The sequence below is a fragment of the Propithecus coquereli genome, unplaced genomic scaffold, assembly GCF_000956105.1.
Source record: "Propithecus coquereli isolate 6110/MARCELLA unplaced genomic scaffold, Pcoq_1.0 Scaffold7, whole genome shotgun sequence".
NCBI classification, from domain to species: domain Eukaryota; kingdom Metazoa; phylum Chordata; class Mammalia; order Primates; family Indriidae; genus Propithecus; species Propithecus coquereli.
The window spans coordinates 23,951,351-23,973,509 of NW_012153062.1; the positions used below are offsets into that span (position 1 = coordinate 23,951,351).

Genomic DNA, 22,159 nt, shown 5'->3' on the forward strand with positions numbered 1-22,159 from the left:
ATTAGTGTGAGGATGAGAGATCATGTATGTACAGGGAAGTTAGTGACTGGTACAGTTTAGGTTTCTAATAAAATGTAGTTATTATCATGAGGATGAGAAAATTACCATTTTTTGAATACTTACTATATTCCAGGCCTTCCTTATTTTCTGATGAGAAAATGGAGGCGCGGAGGTGGTAAGTAGCTCTCCTAAAGTCACATAGCTAATGTATGGCTGCGTTAATCACCACAGGCCAGCTGTGCTGTGAACTAAGAGCCCTCAAGTCTCAGTGGCTTTAACCAGCAAAGGTTTGGTTCTTGTTCACATCCAAGTTCTTCATGCCTTTGTGGGGGCTCCACGGTGTCCTCACTTAGGAGGACAGACTGAGGAGAACACCACCATCTGGAATGTTGCTCAATGCTGGGGCCAGGGAGAGAAGATGGAAAATACTGCAGAAGCTCTTAAAAACGTCTACCAAGAAGTGACACGCATCACTTTTCACTCATATTTCATTGGCCAGAACAAGTCACATGGCCATGCCTACCATCGAGGGAGACACGCAAGCCTCTCCTATAACCAAAAGTGCTAACACTTTTACAGTGACAGAATTCCGATTCAGACCCAGTCTCTGGTTTATATGCGGACAAAACAGGGGAGCAGGAACATCTCGCCTCTTTTTAAATCAGTTCTTTATGACATGTCCTTCTTATAAAGGAGGAAAATTCTCAGAATATCACATGTGCAACCACTCAAGTCCAAGTGCAAAAGCATGATGCCAGGCAAAGCGGAGATGATTTATAGGTTTTCTACTTTTTGTGATTATGGGTAGTTGAAACCAGGTACCTTTCCTTTCAGACATTGCCTCTTTCTTTGTCATTTATTTGCCTTTTAAGTCAGTAAAGTTGTTCCCTTTTCTTGACTGCCTTTCCTGCTTACTAAATATTTGTTCGCACCATAGCACACGTCAGTATTAGCCACTTTGCTTTCTCCTCTTTGGCTTACAGGTTAGGAAATAGCCTTGATTGCTGTGTGTGACTACGGAACACATCAGAGTGACAAGCACCATGAAATTTAGTGCTTCCGATTCCAGTGTTGCGGAACCTCAGCTCATCAGAGCATTTCTCCTACGTCCCGTCTGACCGTTTAGTTCAGGGATAAAAGGTCCCTATGGTGATAGCCTTGCACAGGTGCAGAGAATAAACCCTGCAGTTGGGATTCCTCTTTCTCAACCAAAAGGTAGATTCTGATGTGGCCTTTAAGTGAGAGAAAAACTTACTGAAAAAGAAGCCTCGAGGAAAGAAAAACCCCACAATTCTGATCTCAGGTCAGCTGTGGGTGTTTGTTACAAAACTGTTCATATCCCAAGGAAACCCCAGATTTTTCTTTCCAAGTGGACTTGTAGCACTTCAGTACCATGGTTTTGCTGTTTTAATATGCCTACTTACGAATTTATTCTCACTGCTTTGGGATTTCCTGCAATTGACCAGTTGAAATTCACTCTCTCCATCTCCTACTCCAGAAATGTGTTTTCTCCTCTGTATTTTGTCTGATGCTTATTCCACAACTTCCATTGAGTTCTTGTCTTTTATCTTAACAGGAAAGTCTCATTAATCGAAAATCTGTGATCACTCCAGCAGTAACAAAACTTTTTTTTTAACCTGGGTGCCCTTAGGGAGAAAATGTTGGCTAAGCAATTACTAGTGAAAACATGCTTGCCGGGAGAATATTTAAGTCCCATGAGAAAATGCCATAAACTCCTTTATGGGTGCTTATTTACATGAAACGAATATGGTAATTGCCAAAAGTGTCTTTATCTAGTCAATATCTATTTCTGAATGTCCCTAACAGGTAGCACTTCCTTAATCAAGTTTGAGTTACAATATGAACATGTAAGTAATAAAGCTATGTTTCTATTAAAAAAAGATATTATAGTTCAGATGGTTTGTTACGTGAGCTTGACTATCATCTACCTCCCAGGTGAACAATCTCAGTCTTTTGCTCAAGGTTATGAATCTAATTCTAACCTAAATTTAAGAAACGTAATGTTCTTATCCATACAATCTAATTCAGGGTCTCCTCTTTTCTCCTTTTCTTCCAGCTGTAGAGAAGAGGAGAACACGCAGTTTATGATGCCAACAGTGCTCAAAGACCAGAGCTGTTCTGCTTCCCTGGAAGAGCCAAGTCCAATGTCATTTAAACCAAATGAAGTTATAAAAATTTTTAGAGATGGTTGCTCTTAAGGGTGAGAGGGCGTGGAGTTTTCTGTATATTCTGTCAGGAAACAGATATGTGGTAATAAATGAAACTCCTGCAATTCAGATTTTTTTCACCGCCCACATTATCGAGTCATTGTGAGTGGGGAGGATTAGGAGAACAACTGGTGAAAGTGAGAACAGCTTTCATTAGAGATCAGTGATCTTATGTTTATTGCCTTCCCCTCGTGTGGTTATTCTTTGTTACCTCTCTGAGGTAACACCTCTCTGAAGTGGGAAGGAATATGGCAAAGTGTTTAAGAGTGTGAGTTCTGGAATCATGGAAAACAGGATTTGAATCTCAGTTGTGCCACTGACTAGCTGGTGTATGAGCCTCTGCTTCCTCATCTGTGAAACAGGGATAAAAATAATGCCCACTGCATGGGTGTGAGGATTAGATGAGCTCCTGATACATAGCAAACGGTCAATGGATATCATCTGATCTTAGGCCAAGTGGAGCCTTAGTTCTGCGAATGCCAAGCATGCCGTCTATTTCTAATGGCAAACAGTAATGTCAGCCATCTGTAGCTGCTTTGGAAACGTTGGCTGAATAAACAAACTGCATCTTCCATTGCATCGGGCCATTATGATGGCTCCACTCAGTTCCTCTCCCAAAATTCAATGCCTGTGGATAAGAATTGCATTTCTGGCTGATGGTGCACAATCAAAGACATGCTGAGCTCCTTAACATCTGACAGACTAACCCATACATGAGTGGGGACTGAGCCAGAGAAACATTTATTTATGACTCTTATTATGTTACATTCTTTATGTCCTCTCCTCCAACTGGAGCATCAAGAATAATAGGGATTTTGTTCCTTCTATCATTTATTCAGCAAATACTTACTAAATAATTCCTAAATTCATGGTGATTTGATCGGCACTGAAGGAAAGAGCAGGAACTTACCCTGGGGTTGGAGATGAGACAGGCACACACACAGCACAGTGTTTGGATATGCGGCATGACTGACGCAGACAACATACAGCAGCAGAGGGGATGGCCTCACAGCAGAGACTGACATACCTGAGCCCTGTTTGAATCCCATTTCCTTGATGAAATCATCTGCTACTTCTTCTCCTTTTCTCCTCTCCTTTCTTCTGTTCCATATCACAACCTCCATTAATGTTTGGGCTACGGGAGCCAGGATAGGTTCTACAGACACTGGCTGAGTCCACCCTCAGCTAGAGAGGCCTAGTGGAAGTCTTGGCTTGGGGAAGACTTGTCTCTTCCCCACCAAGTCCCACCTCTCCAGCCAATCCCCACACATTTTTCAAGGATCATATTCAGCCCTACCTCCTCTATGAGTCCTTTCCTGACTTCTCTAGACAAACGTTTTGGGGTGGGAATGGGAAATTTAGTTTTTGGTAATATAATTATTTGAAAACAATATGAAAATAGATGTCCTTTATTCTCCTTGCGCATCTCTTAGTAGTCATGCCTCTCTAATGGCCTCTATGTTTCTCTCTTCTTCTTTTCTCTTCCATCATTGCCAGTCTCTTCCCTCTCCTGGTGTAGAATCCCTGGGACAGGATGGTAAGAAATAATCAGAGTCTCGAGGCTAGAGGAAATAATAATGTGAATAGTGGGCAGTGATGTTTAGCATCAACTCCTGTGGGTACATGGCTGGAAATGGTGAGGATTTGGTATGGGGCAGGAACATTAGTCAGGGGACACTCTGTATTATACCTTATCCAAATTCTATCATAACATTTAGCATTTGTCATTTTTGTCTGCATGTCATTATAGGCAATACACTTCAAGTTCGAGGGATGACAGGAATTCCGCTCATGTTTGAGACTACATGTGAGTACATACCATTGATTTCCCATGGCCCCTAAATAAATCCATTGACTGCCCCCATTCCAAATGTCTGTTTGCAGATTTGACCCCACTCCGAAATAGGGACAGAAGGATCTGGAGATACCTTGCCTATACAGGTTGCTTAGAACTCTAAATTAGGGATATCCCTTTGAGTTTGTCACTTTTTCCATTGTATGTACCTTTTCAGCCTTTCCTGTATCTACTGTCACTTTGCTTTACACAATGACTCACTGGAATTAAGCTTATTAGGGAAAGCTGGTGTCTTAGTCTGTTTGTGCTGCTATAACAAAATACCACAGACTGGGTAATTTATAAACAATAGAAATTTATTTCTTACAGTTCTGGAGGCTGGTAAGTTCAAAATCAAGGCACTGGCAGGTCTGGCATGTCTCTGCTTTCAAGATGTAGCCTTGTTTTTATGTCCTCTGGAAGGGATAAATACTGATTCCTCATATGCCAAAAGAGACAGAAGAGACTGAACCCACTCTCTCAAGCCCTTTTATAAGGGCACTCACTGCATTCATGAAGCTCTGCCCTCATGACTTAATCACCTCCTAATGACCCCCGCCTCTTAATACTATCACATTGGTTAGTAAGTTCCAATACATGAATTTTGGGAGACATTCTGACCATAGCCACTGGAAAGCAATTTTAGGGAAGTGCACTCTTTTTTCAAAGGTTCAAAGTTAAATCCTTGTACATTGACTCTCCATTCTCCAGCTTTTCAATGCTACAGTTTTGAGCAAACCAAGCCAACATTGGAGGAGATATAAGGTATTAGGAAGCTCTCTTGTAAACCTAACCATCTGCACAACTGAGCATGTCCTGATGAAATGCTTACATTACCCACCTCCCACTGGGGTTTTATATAGTGTTAACAAAAGAAGGTAGCCCTGGGTCACAATAAATCATGATGATTCAAGGCCCTGGTACTCTGAGCCTATAATAGGGGAGGTGGCCTTGGAATATCTCAGAAATGCCTTTGGGGTTATATCTAGGGAGAAGGTCTTGGTCACTTGAACTTTGTATTTCAGGAGGAAGAAAAATTCTTATTCCTCCAGTCTATTCATTCATTTCTTCATTTGCTTATTTATGCAGCACCTCCCTGTGAGAGGTACTGTGATAGGTGCTGGGGATACAGGGTGAAAGATGTGGTACTTGTTCTCAAAGTCCATGAAAGTAAATGACCCTTCTGATTGTGGTGATGACCTAGGCTGCAGGTTGGCAAATTTTATCTGCAAAGGGACACATAGTAAATATTTCATTTTTCATGTGCTATAAGGTCACTGTTGCAACTACTCAACTCTGCTGTTGTTGAGCAAAAGCAGCCATAGATAATTATAGACAAATGGATGTGGCTGCATTCCAATAAAACTTTATTCATGGACATGGAAATGTGAATTTCATATAATTTTCATGCATCATGTAATATTATTCTTTTGGTTTTTTTCTAAGCATTTACAAATGTAGCAACCATTCTTAGCTTGCAGGCTGTACAAAAACAGGCAATGGGCCATATTTAGTTGTCAAGCCATAGACTGACAGCCCATGACCTAGGATGTGGTCACTGTTATGGTCTGAATGTGTCCTTCAAATTTCATGTGTTGGAGACTCAATCCCCATATTCATATGTTGCTAATATTTGGAGGTGCGGCCATTGGGAGGTAATTAGGATTAGGTAAGGTCATCTGGGTAGGCCCCCCTTAATGAAACTGGTAGCTTTATAAGAAGAGGAAGAGAGACCTGAGCTGACATGCTCTTGCCCTTTCTCTAGGTGATACCCTGTGCCAAGTTATGACTCAGCAAGAAGACCCTCACAAGATGCAGCCCCTGGACCTTGGACTTCTCAGCCTCCAGACTGTAAGAAATAGATTTCTTTCCTTTATAAGTTTCCTAGCCTGTGGTATTCTGTTACAGCAACAGAAAACAACTAAGACAGTCACCGGGGGTTTAAATCTGTGATTCCTCAGTGCAGCAATTCTTTACCCAATGTGGAAATGCAAGCAACGCTGTAGGTGTAACCCTTGTCTTTCCTCCCCTTCTACTTCTCTCAGTCTCCTGACCCAAACTCCCACTCCATAGGTCTTTCTACAAAACAAGATCTTTTTATAAATTTATGATACTACTGGGGACATCTGGGAACGTTTTTTCCTATGAGAAAATGAAAATGACTCCAGTGACTATTTGGTCTTAAAACAGTTTTAGTTTTTTTTCTTTTCCCTTTCCCTAGCTCCATTCTAGAAATTAACATAAAAATTCATTCTGGCTAAATTCCCAATACATTTTCACAGTGAGCATTTTCTGAAGTGAAAATTAGTGGCTTCCTTGCAGTTTTCTTCAGGAATGTGAAATGGTGCAGCTCACAGGGGTGGAGGACTCAAGCCCCATTTATGATTTAATACATGCTGTTGAGGGTACCTCACTGTCTGCAGAGTGCCTGGGAATCTCTTCTATGAATCCTGAGTATCTAAATAGTATATTTTATTTCCCTTTCTTATTCTACCAGTGAGAGAATACCATTTTCTATTTGCAAAAATGAATTAACATGTAATAACTAGTACCCATATAAGATTATCTTATTTACGCCGTCCTTTGGGATAGACAGCACCTGTGGCAAATTATGTCTCTTTCTAATCCCTCCCCACCTGGCATTTTTATCCAGGTACAATCTAGTTACAATGAGCATTAAGGGCAACCTCATGTGGGAACCACAGTTAGCGGGAATATACATATGGGGGAGGGGGAAGAGACGATCTCTGCCCCCGTTTAGCTCTTTAGCCGTTTGGTCCCCAAAGCAACCTTGAATACTTCGGTCTCATGATCTGAGCTATTGAGCTGGCACTCTAATTGGCTCTGGTCTCTCAGGTCCGAAATTCTAAAGGTATAGAAAATTTGGCTTCTGCAGTAATTTATAGGGGAAGTGAGAAAGGCATCAAGTTGTAATTGTTAAAAACACTTGTGGGATGACATCAGACTGATCTGGATTTGAATCATAGTTTTTCCACTTAGGAGCCATGTCAGGCAAGATAAATAACTTCTTTATGTCTTAGTTTGGATAGCTATGAAATAGAGAAGGAAATTCATCTCATAAAGTAGAGATGAGGATTAAATGAGATAATGAACAGTTAGTAAGTGCTCAATAAAAAGCTGAGGAGAGCATTTAGTATGTACTCAATAAAAATGCTACCACTTAGAGGAGATTTCTCTTTCTTTTTTCCTTCATTTATGCTCCAAACATTTGTTAAATTGTGGCTTGCTTCTGAGAATATGGAAAAATAAAATAGATGTATAAATGAAATAGAGGAGCTCACATTCAAGTAGAAAAAGCATCCACGTACACTAGTAAGTGCAGCACAGTGGGTTGAGTACAAAACAGAGGCAGGTCCAGGCAGAGTGGGCCCCCAGAGGCCAGTGTCATCAGCACACTTGAGATTGTCAAAGAAGGCAGTGTTCAAGTTAACTGTTGAAGGATGAATAGAAGTTTTTCAGGTAGCCAAGGGCAAACATATGTTCCCATTAGAGGGATAATGTAAGTATTTGTTTTTTCTAGGGTTTAAGGCAGTGAAGGTGGAGAAAGTGTCACAGAGAGTCTGAAGAAGGATGAGGGCGCTGGATGATGAAGGGCCTTGACCATCAGGCTAAGGAGATTGGACTCCGTCATGTCAGTGGATCTTTATGATATGTGGAAAAGCAGAATGACATTAAAGAGGTGATGCCCTTCCCACCTCTGAGTGTGACTGAGCCTGAATAGAGATCCATAGACAGCTCAGTCACCACTGCTGTGTCCAGCCCTTCCCTTGCATGCCAGGAATGCCAGGCCAGAGATTAAGTCACCTAAGCAAGAAATCTGACTAAGAACAGGATTAGGAATAGGTTATCTTAATAGGTTATCTTAAACTTCCTCCACACCAAGGCCCTCATTTAAATTCAGGCTTCTTCATCTAAGCCCTGCATTCCGTGTACTGGATTCCAGTACAAGTACTCTTCTCCTGTGCTCTGCAGAGAGAGCACATCTCTCCCACCTTCTGAGAGCCAGCGCTGTCGGCCCTGCCTGCTGGAAGTGGGGACCTCGGCTAGGAGCAAGGTCGGGGATTTTCGAAGGGGAGATGAGTCTATTGCAATGCCTTGCAGATGCAGAAACAAATTAAAAACTCCAAGCAGATTGAGAAAGGAGATTTCTCTTTTCCCCTTGAACTTGCAATCTAGGGTCTGTTTTATGACTGGAAACCACCGCATCGCGCCGTGGCTGCTCCCAGTCCCTGTTACCCGCAGCCACCACCCATTCCTTCCTTCCCCAGGGCCTAGCGGGAAGCAAGCCAGGCAAAACGTCTGTGTGTGTGTGTGTGTGCGCGCGCGCGCGTTTGTGTTTTCAGATGACTGGTACCTGGGGAACCTGCACCCCAGGGCAACAGAGCAGGGGCCAGGCCTGGGTCTCCCCCCCTATCGGGCCCAGAAACAGGGGTGGAAGCTGGTTTTACTTCCAGCTTCCCCAGGCTGGGTTGCAGCAGCGCCTCGGCTCCTCCAGACCCTCTGCGCTCGCCTTCCCTCCTCCCTTAGCAACCGGGAGGCTGTGGATACCGCCAGCGGGTGGGGGCCCGGGAGGCTGCGGGGAGCCCGGGCGCCAAGTGGCGGCGGCGGCCCAGCCCAGGTGCCGGGCGCACCGGCGACCGCAGTAGGAAGCCACCCCGCGAGCGCGACTGTCGCAGCGCCAGCGCGCGCGGGGCCCCACGCACCCACTCTCTGCACCTGCCGCGGGGTCTAAAAGGGATTCTACAAAAATGAGCCATTCTCACCCCGCTGGGTAAGTGACAACTGGAGCTTTTCCACGCTGCGGCAGGTGGCGGCTTCAGCCAGCCGCCCCTCCTCCTCCCTCCTGCTGCGAAGGGAAGGGGCGAGAGGGAGAGAGAGAGGGAGGGCTGGGCGAGGAAAAAAATAATAGGAATTCTGGGTTGCAGCGAGGATGGCAGAAATCCCAGGCGTCATATCTCCTCCCTCCCCTTCCTCGCTTCTTTCACTGACGTTCGCCCCTTTTGAAATTTTCACCCTGGAAGGATTAAAAAATGGATGAGAAAAATGCATACATTAAGCAGGGACGTTAGCTGGGATCAAGAAGATCCTGTGTGGAACATATGTGTTTAAATGCAAAAGTAGAGGTTACCAAAATATGCATTCATTTGGAGATTTGAGACTGAGAGATAAATTCTCACCATAACTGTAGGCTCACGTATAAAGGAGGTGTGAGTTGATTCAATGTTGAGGGAGGTTTTACTGGGGGTGGGGATAGGCATATTTTAGGGTTTTTATCTACCCAATCTCGAAGGAATCATAGGAGTCTTTTAAAAGTATTTTGACCAAGGAAGGTGGTATGACACAGGAAAGGAAAGAGAGAGGAAGGACTTGTGTGCCTCTGTTTACCTGTGTCTTCCCTTGCTTTGGTTAGGGGAACTCTTCAGAAGACCTATTTGGCAATATTCAATCTATTCTAGAAAGTTAGCACCATCATTATTGGGTGTTGCAAAAAAAAATGGTCTCTGTTCTTTTATTGGAAAGGAGAATATCCAATTTTCTTTTGAATTAAACAATGTAATATATATTAGATGGTTTTTTATTATGATACATCTAGTAAGAAGATAAATATCCTAGTTGATCTTGCACTAATTTGAAGATGCCTTCCTTTTTAATTGCATTTATTGCACATTTTCAAGAGCAGCAAATTAGCAGTGGACAACATATTTAAGATCATTTGGAGTTTGTGATGTCTGAAATACCACATTAGTCTTTGTGCTTGGAATTTATACTCAAATTTGAAGATTTTACTTTTTAATGAAATCTCTTTTAAGTGTAATGACATAAACAAAAATGTTTGAAAAACCTAAAGCCATATAGGGTGCCATATTGGAAGTCAGTTTCAGAACTTTTTGGAAAGTGGTGTAGCTATACCTAAAGGAGCTTCTTATTTTATTTCAAATTGAATTTAGTTTAGGTACTTTAACGTTTTAATGCTCAATTCCTGTGCAATTTTAGTTAGCTGTGGGTTACGTTGAGATGTAAATAGCACTATTTTTCTGCAGCTGCTGTTTGCAGTATGTCTGCATTCGAGAAAATGAATGTGTCAGTCATGGTTGTCTTCCTATGTTTTTCAAGTTTTTGGCTAAGTTAGAATCTGATTAGACCATTTAATCATCTATTTTAAAATGTGGAAAAACCTGTAGCTGCTTATTAAATCGTGCATGATTAAGATTTCAGAAACTGAACTCAAATTTTTCTGAAGCTCCATTAGTTCCAAGCACATGGGGAAAAAGGGAAATTTATGATTTAATGAAAGAGTATGCTTTATGGTACTCATTAAGAAAGGTATTAAGATGGAAAAAAATATTTTTTACCTTAATGGCAAGTTCCTGGACAGCAGGCACCATATCTTATTGATCTTTGGGCCCCCTTCATCTAAGAAAGTGTTCAGAATAAAGCAAAACTCAACAAGTATTTGTTGAATGAATGGCATTGCCTGAAGGTGCATCCAGTCTAGAGATGCATGTAGTCACAGATGAAAACCATGTTAAAACCAAACATTCATTAAGTGCTTTCCATGTGCCAGGCTCTACTCTGTTTTACCTGTGATACCTTATTGAATCTTCCCACTCACTCCATGAGGCAGGTTTTAGTCATCCTAATTTTCACAGGTAAAGAAACTGAGGACTAAGTTTCCAAAGGTGGCATAGCTAGGAAGGGTCAGGGCAGGAACACAAAGCCAGGCAGTCCAGCTTCAGAGCCTGTGCCCTTCACCATCACCTCACGTTGCCTTACGTGGTTAACAACTGAGATGTGCAGGAACCTAAATATGTAGAAATTTTTATTCGGATTAGACCAACATCCGACAGTGAATAGCTGTATGTAACTATATAGCATTCTAATATATGATTAGAGAATAATTTTGTGATAGTTTGTATATGTATATATTTTTTGGTTTATTTCATCAAAATAAATGAAAACAATAAGCATAAATATAACAAATCTAAATGCCTTAAAATTTACCCAAGAACAAAATTATTTAAGTTGTTAAAGTTTTCCCTCAAATAAAAGTAGTGATTATTTTTCTTGCTCATGTTACCATTTGGAAATAATAAAAGTTTCAGTAGCAAATAAAAGTTTTCATTAAAGCCGAGAAGGCATTTTCATCATTATTGAAGCAGTTTGTACTTACTACATTTTAAGGACAAAACAGTAATAAAATGCAGTTGTACACTAAGACAGAAATTTTAAATCTCTAAAATTTCACCAATCAATAAGTGATGTCCTGATGCTTTCTCTTGGTGCTTTCTTTGAGTTCTACTGCTTACTTAATTACGGCATGAAGCACTTGATGTAAAATTTGCAAAGGGCCTGTGCTGCCTTTGTTCAGATACAATTTGGAGTAAATAAAAATGGTCTTAAAAACTTCTGCCAAAGATAATAGAGACTTTGAATACGCGCTGCATGGTAATTTGGTGGAAGTCAACTATAAAATGCCATTTCCGGCGTTGCCATCTCTAATGAAATTGTTTTAGAGTGGAAAATTTCAACTGATAGTCCCTTTAGTTTGCTAATCTTACCCGAGTTGCTGTTTGTGTATGTTTGTGGGTTGTGCACTAGTCTTAGAGGTGAAATGGGGATTTTATACCTCTCAGTCATGCATGAGGATAAAATGATATGGCTCCTCTGGCTCCTTCAAAGGATCATCACTGAATCCGTGTGAAGTTGCTCCTTGGGTGAAAGATACACTGAACTCTTAAGTAGAGATAGTCACACTCATCTGTAAATTTCCTTTGAGGAAGAATGAAATGCATTTTAGTTCGTGACAAAAAAATGGAGAAGATATATGTTTTGAAAGATTGTTCAAAGGTTTAGAAGCATTTTTTTTGTTCGTTTAGGCATTGAGTTAGTTTACATCTTTTTAATGCAAAGATGTGAGTACAGTGAAGTGTGGGAAAGAATTAACACAGAGTTAGTCCTACCTGATAACTCACTCAATCCTTTTTCATCAAAGGTAGAGTAAAAAATACTAAGATTGTCAGTTTTTAGATAGGATGTATATCCAAAAGTGACAAAAACTATAAACCCACCATTTTATTTACTACAGGAGTGTCCATTGCACTCGTGAGTAGCGTTCATTGTCTTTGCCTTCTCAATTGACAGTGTGGTGCTTCGGATGGCTACAGTAGCATCCTAGTCCATTTGTTGCCCACTCCCAACCACCAGAATTCTCTCCTGCACACAGAATTTCTGGTTTGAAGTCACTAACTATTTAAATTCAAATTTGGTAGTTTCTGTTCATCCTCCTGTTAAATATTAAATTAACTTTAAGGATTAAATTGATTATGCTTAAATGAGGTGAATCGAACAGGCTATTTGTCATGGCTTCCTCTCTGATCATTTTGTTTTATAGCTTCTGCCCTTTTTTTTATATATAGATGCCATTTCTTCTCTCATCCCTTTAATAAACCTGTTCACCTAAGTAGATGGGAATAGAAGCGATTTGTTATTTGTTATGAATTCTCTTAATTCCTTCGGAGTTATAAGCCAAAAATCACACAGTTGATCTATCACTAAAAAACTATTTTCGATGATCTTTCAAATGACAACTCAATTAGGTTTTCTTTCAGTTGCATAGAAAGCCACGAATTAGTAACTCCAATATTTGACTTGCAATCAGATTTGTTGCCCAGTCAGGAAATCTATTTAAATCTATTTGTTGTATCAACATCTACGCGATACTTTAAATTGTCCCTTTGTTTGTCAGATGTTTTTCTAAGTTCTGTGTACACTAATAAGACACCAGATGAGAAGTGTGGCTTTCTTTGTTAAAAAAAGAAAGGGGAGGTGGAAATAAGCATGAACCCAAGTGCATTTTCAGGAAGATCACTTTTAGGAGAGGACAGAGGAAACTTGAGGAATAGAAATTAATTTCCTTAGAACTATCCTTGCTAAAGCTCCCCCCCCCGAAAAAAGTCTTTGGGTATCTCCAGGTGTGTGCATGTCCCAGTTTAGAGAGCAGGGTACTATCACAGGTGGTCTACTGTAGCATTCCACTTCCTTTCTCAGTCTCTGCTGAGACAAAATATCTCTAATGGAGAGGAGAGGTGAAGACTTCCCCAACTTATTTTGATTATAGTAACTACCTAAAAGTTTTTCAGGGAGATGGCAAAATAAAACTTCTCTGACTCAATTCTCAATTCTAAAATCAGCCCCAAATAATTTGAATTTGATGAACCATTTATGTATTTTTGAGACTTTAAATTTCCAGCAATATAATTTTCAATGAAAACGTCAGCCTCTGGAGGACACCATTGAAATAATCTTTTAACCTTTAGTTATTCAATTGGTACAGATCAAGAGAAACTGTATGCAGACTGAGGGCAGTGGATGTTCCCCTCCAAAGACGTACTTCCCCACACAAACAGTTGAGAATAGTGTATGCTACGGAATGAGTCCTTACATATCCATCAGTTTAAAATGAAACTGTCAAATTAGATGGGAATAATATTTTCAAAAAAGAAAAAAAAAATCTAAGATTTAACATTCATATTGGCTTGCAAGCGTCTTTGTCACCTTTCCCTAAACTGGAAATCTCAAATGATATATTAATTGTATGATTTATAAAAAAAAAAGAAAAGATAGAGGACAATCAACTGAGTAATACTCAAAGTAAAATCTTTGGCACTACAAAAACAGTGAACAGATACGCATTTATGCTTTCGATTAAAGTAAACAACTTAAGGTAAATGTGTATATACATATATAGTTATCTCACTAATTTAATTTTTTTGTTTAAATGACCAACTACTGGTCCTGATGACATTGAGTAAGAAGACTTGTGCAGTGCACTCAAAGGAGAGTTATTTGAGGGTGTAGACACTGCATTTCAATTTTTCTTTAGTTTCTTCCTTTGCCTTAGCTCCATGGTTCTCAAACTTCAGCTTACAAAGAATTACTGAATAGTGCATCATACACAAAATCATGTGTATTATACTTTATGGGTTAAGCAAATGATTTTCAAACAATGATATGTATATCTCCTTGAAAAAAATATATATTTTACCATGTAGTATATTTACATCTTGTGCTGGCTAAAAAGTCAAACCAAATATAAGATAGGACAGACTATGTCTCTGGGCTCCAGCTGAGCAGAAGTCATTTGGTTCTTTCACCCACCAGAAGCTCCAGATCACTCTCTTCTTGCACGAGTCCCAGTAAGGAAACACATCCTTTGTTGACAACATCATTGCTGCAAACTGTTGTATCAGGAACTATACTTGGATTAAAGTAATTCACCTGAGAGCTGGCCTTTGTGGATTAATGTTTTTCTGGAGAAAAGAGAAAAAGATGTGACAAGTTGAATAGTGCAGCTTGAAAAATCATGCCTTACTGAGATTCTGTCAGTATTAGGATTAAAAGTTTTTTGAGAATTGTTGTGAAATCATTGCTTTTATAGTGAACCACAGGAAGCATACTTTAAAACTGAAGAACATTGAAAAGTGTGGATATATAGACCTGATATGGATCCAGATTCCTTAAAAATTTCTCATTCTCTTGTGGGTCTACTCACTCTCACTCTTCTTGTTTCCTTGTCTCTTTTGTAAGATTAACTCTTTTTTGGTCTATGGGCAGATTACTGCAAAGTGCAGTTTCTTCTTTTGCAAGTGGAAGCGTGATTTCCCCATGCTTTGGGGACTGTCACTGGAGAGCTTCATTCTCCTCTCCTCTTTCACCCCAGCTACCTACATGCGTGTGCTGAAATCCAGAAGGTGTCTGTGCCATTTTTGCATGGTCATCAAGAATCTTTTTCTGTCTGCCAGCACAGATAATTCAGAATCAGGGCATAACATTTTGGGTTTCTAGTTGTTCCTTATTTCTTCTGTCTAAATCTTTGTTACATACTTAAATTGATTACCTTTCTGCATATTCCAGTGTTACAGGCTGAATTGTACCCTCTCATTCCATTTATATGTTGAAGACCTAACCCTCAGTACTTCAGAATGTGACTGTATTTGGAGGCAGGGTCTTTAATTAAGGTTAAATCAGGTCAATGGGGTGGGCCCTAATCCAACGTAACTGGTGTCTTTTTAAGAAGAGGAGATTAGGACAAAGACATACACACACAGAGAGAAGACCATGTGAAGACACAGGGAGAAGATGACCATCTACAAGCCAAGGAAAGAGGCCTGGAACAGTTCCTTCCCTCATGGCTTTCAGAAGAAACCAACCCTGCTGACACCTTGAGCTCAGATTTCTAGCCTGCAGAACTATGGGGAAATAAATTTCTGTTGTTTAAGCTGCCTGGTCTGTGATATCTTGTTACAGCAGCTCCAGTGAATTAATATCATACGTTTGTGACTGCTGACACACGTGCCTCATTGCTTGGCCCTGCAAAGGCTAAGGGTGGTCTTTAAAAGAAGTGTAGAGTCACAGAAAATAAATGATTTATTTGCTTATTTATAACATATGGTAGTCATGGTTGTCTTAATCCATTTGGGCTGTGTTAACAGAATACCATAGACTGGGTGGCTTATAAGCAACAGAAATTTCTCACAGTTCTGGAAGTTGGGAAGTCCAAGATCAAGGTGCTGGCAGATTCAGTGTCTAGTGAGGGCCTGCTTCCTGGCTCACAGATGGCCATCTTTTGGCTGTGTTCTCACATGGCAGAAGGGATGAAAGAGCTCTCCAGGGTCTCTTTTTTATATGGCACTAATCTCATGCATGAAAGTTCCAACCTCAGCTAATCACCTCCCAAAGGCCCCACCTCCTAATAGTATCATGTTGGGAGTTAGGATTTCAACAAATGAACTGTGGGGTGACACAGACATTAAGTTCATAATATGGGAATGGAAATTTGGAGCCAAAAGTTCAAAAGGGAGATAAAAGTCAAAGCTAACAGAAAGTATGAGTAAAGGCCCAGTGAGGAGAAATAATTAAGATAATAAGTCAACAATCTCTACAGGTAAGTGTTGAACTGTTAAGTCTGATTAGTTATCAAATTACTCCCTACCTGTCAGTGCCTGATGCTGCTTGGGATAGAAAATTGAACATTTTAAGCTGGTGATCCATTTTTCTGCGACTGTTATTATTTTTCTATAATAGTCATAAACATTTATAAATTAATGAAAATTCTTAGGGCAAAATATTGAAGCAAGGAAAGAAACAGCAGGGAACTAAACAGACAATATAAATTGCGCATAGTAGTTATGAAACAGTGTTAAAAACTAAGGATTTTAAATTGAATTGAATCATAGTGTTTTATAGTAGCAGTTAATTTGGCGTTCTCTATATGCCATGGATTGTAATATTTTATATTTGTGAATGTTATTTGGCTTTCATATAAAGACGTTGTTTCTCTTCATAGCTTGCTCCAAGATATATACAATAATATTGTTCCTGTTGTTTAGATTCAAATAAAAATAATCTTCTGTAAATTAGAATAATAGAAGAAACCTCAAATCCCTGGGCACTAGAGATACAAGTGGTTTTTTATTTCCTTCTTTGTATTTATCTGCATTTTGAAAATTTTCTACTTTGAGCAGAAAAGTACAAAGAAGAAAATCAAAATTGCTTGAAATTCTACCATCCATAAATATAGTTAGAATTTTTATCATTTTATTTCTATTCCATGTTCCTGTGGATTATTCCTGTTGATTATTCCTATTTTTAAAGTTATACTGATAAAGCTATACTATTTGAAAAACTATTTCTCACTATACTATTTTAAAGTTATACCAACAAGTACCATGTAGGCACTTCCCTCATAGCATTTGAATTGCCTTTATTATCTCCCATATGAATTGCAAACTCCTTAGGGTGTTTGTACTACTACATCTGCTACATCTTTGGGTTCCTCATTGTATCCCAGAACTATGCCCTGAACTTAGCACAGTAATTGTTGACATATGTCTCCTACCTTAGTGACCATTTATTGTAAGTCCCAAGAGTATATTTGCTCATTCATTCAATTAATATTTATTATCTACTATGTGCTAGTTACTAAGCTACCATATTAAGCAATTACTATGTTCCAGAAATTCATGTAACAAGAATTCATTTGAGTTGTGGAAAAAAAAAACCTGAATAGTGAGTTTTTAAAATAGGTATCAGAAGTCATCAGCATTCACTGAGCTTTGCTGTCCTTAGGGAGAATGGATATTGTATCAGTTAGGAATATGGTCAGCTGTAAGTAGCAGAAAACCAAACTAACAGTGGCTTAAACCATGACAACATTTATTGTTTATTTTGCAAGTAGCATATAGGTAGGTGATTACATTTTTTAGTCATATTAGGACTTGGGGTTTTATGTCTGCAATTTTTTTTTTTTTTTTGGCCTTGTTCTACGGTAACAAGATGATTACCCTGGATCTAGGCATTATATCCTTATAAAACCACCCCAAACAGAAAGGAAAGCCTGGCTACAAGGGAGAGTGGCTACAACGGAGAGTGGGAAAGATTATATTTGACTTTTCTAACTTCTACTGTGGGAGATAGGCAAAGATTTGGGAATGGCTTCCCCTAGCCAGTCAGCAGAATCCACTAGAGTGCTTTAGTGATTGGCTATCTGGCCCTGGACTTTTATTGTCTGAGTTTCAGATTGTCAGATTTGCCACATAGCTGCTATGTGACCCTAAGCAAATTTTGCAATGTTTCTGAATAGATTTGAATAAAACTGCTTTGGGGCTGTTGTTAGGATTAAATGAGATACTCTAGTACATTTAGCACAGGGCCTGGCACGTAGTAGGCGTTAACACGCTTTCTTGGTGTCTGGTAGCTTATGTACTAATGATACGTAAGTAGGCACAGATTTTTGTAGAACTTCCATACCATAAGTCCTGAGCTAGATGCAGAGTTGGGTTAGTTGGAGAAGACATCCTGGAGAGAAAAATTTTGGAAAAGGAGGGGAGAGACATAAAATAATGTATTTTGAAACATTTTAAAATAGTCAAAAGCATTCTTTTAAAACATGGTATTATAACTTCAGTCATCACCGCAGTAGCCCATTATGACATTGAAAAAGTGAGAGGAGACAGCAGCATTACTTGTTTAGTTAGGTGACACACTCTTAGGAGCAGGCAAGGTTGCTACAAAACCAAGTGAAAGCTGGCCTGTACGGAGAAGTTAAGACAGTTAATTGGTTTTTGTTTTTGGGTTCTACTTATTGTGTCTGCTCAGTTTTTGGAAACTTGAATAGAACACTAACTGTATACACTAGGGTTTTTATTTTTTAATGAAGTGATATTTGCCTTCCATTTTAAGTCAGAAATTAATTTCAGATTTATTTCCGATCATCTCCTAAACATTTATAAAAATGGGTTTGAATATTTTCTTTTTCCTGGAATTAATAGTTGAGAATCTCTGTCTGTAACTGCAGCAAATGACTATTTCACCACGCTTCATAGGGATTTGCATAAGATTATCACTGTTGAATTCTTCTTTCCTACAATTCTTCTTTCCTTTCAGTCAAAGTGGGGACATGGAGCTTTGACTCGGGCTGCAGTGTTCCAGAACAAAAACTTAGGGAGTTGGTGACAGTGGCCTCAGGCCACAGTGTGCGAAGAGGGATATTGAAGTTTCAGTCCTCAGTGAGGAGACTGGCTCAGAAAAATAAATGGAAGGTCTGAAGTTTCAGGGTCAAATGCAACAACATGACACAGGAATCAAATCTGAGAACACTGTGGCAGGGAGCAGGAGAGCTCACTCAGGCAGGGCAGGTGGGAGACAGGGCCTAAAGAGATTCAGAAAGTGTAGTCAGGAATGTGGACAGGAGGCCGGAGCATTTCAAAGGAGGCACAAACAAGGGTTCGGATTCTCTGACACTCATCTTTCTTATTTTTTTCTCTCCCACTAAAGTAAAAGGACTGATATTCCAAAAAGAAAATCAATGTTCCATAAAAAAATGAGATAAAGATGCAATAGCAGAAAGAGGATTATTTCTGGACTCAGAAAAGATGTAGGTTTGAGTCCCAGTGATGCCTTATGTGAACTTAGGAAAGTTAATTTCTCTGTGCCTCATTTTCCTCTTTCAAAATGTGGGGCTAATAAAAACCTCCCTTGTGGGAATATTGGCACATAATGTGAACTCAATGAATGGCAGCTAGTGTGTATTTAGTTTTTATGATTTAACTCTTGAAGTACCTCAACCAAAAATAAATAAAATATACAGCTGAAAAATAAGCAGAGATGTCTCAAACCAATTGGGAAGGAGGATAGGGAAGATGTTTCCAGTCCATAAATCACTTTCCTGTTCAATTACACTAATCTCTTTTAAATGACAACCTGTTCTTAGATTCATGAATTTTTAGAAAGGAAATTAACTTGACCTACCAATTCATGACCCCCATAATGAAGTTGCCCTTTAAAGAAATTCTCTGGACAACTGAGAATTTTAGTAAAAATGGAAACTATGACCCAGAGCATTTATTTTTCTCCAGCATACTCGCTCTTGTTGTATTGGAGAATTCAAGGCAAACTCATGAAGCTGCATCATTACTTTGACATTGACAAATGGTAGAAAGACTGGTGAAAATCATATGGGTATTTTTTTAAATGGTTGAAGCATTTAAAATTTAGTCAAGCTCTTTAACCTTTGACCAGATGTCATTACCATTTTAGACCTCGATACTGCACATACAAATTACCTTTTAGGGGAATGAGAAGGTTTTAAAAGAGGTTGATTACGTTTCCCTTCCCAACACACATAGTAATTTCGTTGGTGTTGTCCTCTTTGGAAGCTTGTTGTTTTTGTTTTTGTTTCTCTTCCTTTTTACCTGTTTCCTTTATTTTCTTTTTCTTCTTTTCTCTTTGTCCCAGTGTATCACTCTGTGGGATCATTCCTGAACATTTTTTCCTATTGGACATTTGAACGGTACTATTAATTTATACCGAAAAAACATGTAAGGGATTTTTTTTTTAATTTGCCAAGTTTTATTCAGATTTGCCTTATAGAAAACTAGTGGGACTCACTGAGAGCATTTGTGGAAATATACAAAGACTAGAGAGGAACTGAAAATTACATATACATGTAAAAGTATGTGTGTGTGTGTGTGTGTGTGTATTAAATGTATCGCTCTATGTCTGTGAATGTGTGCACACACATATATTCAGCCTTCTTATAATTAGTGGATAGTGGTTTAAAAAGTTTAAATGGGCTATTTGTGTCTATAAGAGACTGTATTCCAAGATCAAATGTAAATAAAGAGTGATCAGATTTCTAACCAAGAGAGCCCACTAAAGTACCTTGGACATACAATGTGTAACTGCCTAAACTGACAATTTAATAATACCATAAAACTCAACTCTCTTTTATTATATACACTTTATGGTAAAAAGTCAAGTTCCTACCTGGGTACCAAGAACTTGTGATCTCACCCTCTGGGACTTTGTGCATGATGTTCCCGCTTCTAAGAATGAGTCCAGATGGACCTCCGACCCCATCATCACCCACCCAAATTTTACTCCTCCCCTCAACACTTGGCTTGTCATTTGGGACCCAGTTCATATTTCAGTTCTTCTTGGGTACCCTTCTTGTGTAGGCATAGTTCATTTATTTGTAAAATGGGATAATAACCTGATACGTAGGATGTTGTGACAACTAAATGAGATCATGCATGCAGAGCACAATAAATGGTAGCTGTTATGATTGTAGCACATCAAACCGTACTGCCATTATTTGCTTTGTTTGGCTGTCAGTTCCTTGAGGGCATCGACTTTGCTTATACAGCTTTGTAACCTTGGGACAGCACAAATCCAGGCACCTAGTAAGTACTCTGAATTTGTAGCATAAAATAACTATACTAATCTCCTTTGCGTCTGGTAGCAGACATACTGACTGACCACCTTCCTCTCAGTTTTATCCTCTGGCCTTTGAAACACAGTGGGGGTCCTCCATACTTCCAGTAGGGGCTCTGGAACACACACACACACACACACACACACACACACACACACACACGCATGTGTGCAACAGGGGTGAAGACGGGAGCGCCACCTGTGGCAGGAGGAGGTTCTAACAAGAGGACCGGGTAAAGAAAAGAACCATGGCACTCTCTCTCTCTTCCTTGGGCCTTTGTGTACATTAGTCCCTCTTCCTAGAGCAACCCTGATGTAAGTTCTCTTGCCTCCCCCAGACATGGCTGGGCACTTACTCAGTTTCCTTCTACTGGCTCAGACTTCATTTCATTCCTGAAATGCTTAAATTATCCCCCTGCTCCCATGTCTCCATGATGCATTTTTTTGTGATACTGAAACATGGCATATGTTCCCCTTTCAGAGCACAGGCAAATGTATATATGGTTCATTTAAGAATAAAACATTGCTAATAACATGATAGCTAAGTTGTAACTCACAGTGCCACTCACTGTTCTGAGCTCTTTCCTTACATTATCGTATTTAATCCTGGACAGAAGCCGTATGACATAAGGCATTATTATTTCCCCCCCTTTTACAGATGAGGAAATTGAGGTTAATAGTGATTAAACAACTTGTTGAAACTCACAGAGTAGAAGTAGTAATAGAAGATTTATACCAGATCTTTCTGATTCCAGAGGGTGGAGTTAAGTGAACAAACACTGATAACATGGTCTCAAAAATGGATAGAGATAGCATGACTTTTTAAAAACAACCAGCTCTGTGAAATAACTTAAACTTTGGTGGAAAAAAGAAGACACAGGTATTTGAATGAAGCTCTTTAGTACAATTTTAATTTTTTTCCTCAAATGATATAGTCAATAATACATTCAGAAAATGTGGCCTATACAGCACCATTTTTTGCCAAATGAACAATTGCTAGTAGGATCTACACATTAGGTGTTTGTTGATTGCTTGTTGACAAGTTGGCCATATGCCTAGTGTTGTCTTCCGTGGTTATCCTTAACCAGAAGTGCTGAATATTAAAGGTGAAGGTAAAACTAGCTTTGAGAATTAAGAACATCCAGAAACACATAGAATCAAAGTTTGAAATTCTTTTGTTAAATTTGGATTTTGGAGGAGGAGGAGCCAAGATGGCGGATGAGACAAGCCGCCAGTCAGAAGGTCTCTGCAAAAAAGACGAATTTTAGAAGAAAGAGAGAAAAAATAAACGAGCAGAGAAACA

General features: G+C 39.4%; 1 protein-coding gene across 1 annotated transcript in view; it reads left to right on the forward strand.

Annotated features, from left to right (window-relative positions):
* The first annotated feature begins 8,611 nt into the window (after positions 1-8,611).
* Positions 8,612-22,159, forward strand: part of ERICH3 (glutamate-rich 3) — a 132,593-nt gene continuing 119,045 nt past the window's right edge. The window contains exon 1 of the mRNA XM_012661042.1: positions 8,612-8,854. Within this exon, the coding sequence (XP_012516496.1) occupies positions 8,832-8,854 (23 nt within the window). The 5' untranslated portion in view covers positions 8,612-8,831. The remainder of the gene's footprint in view (positions 8,855-22,159) is intronic.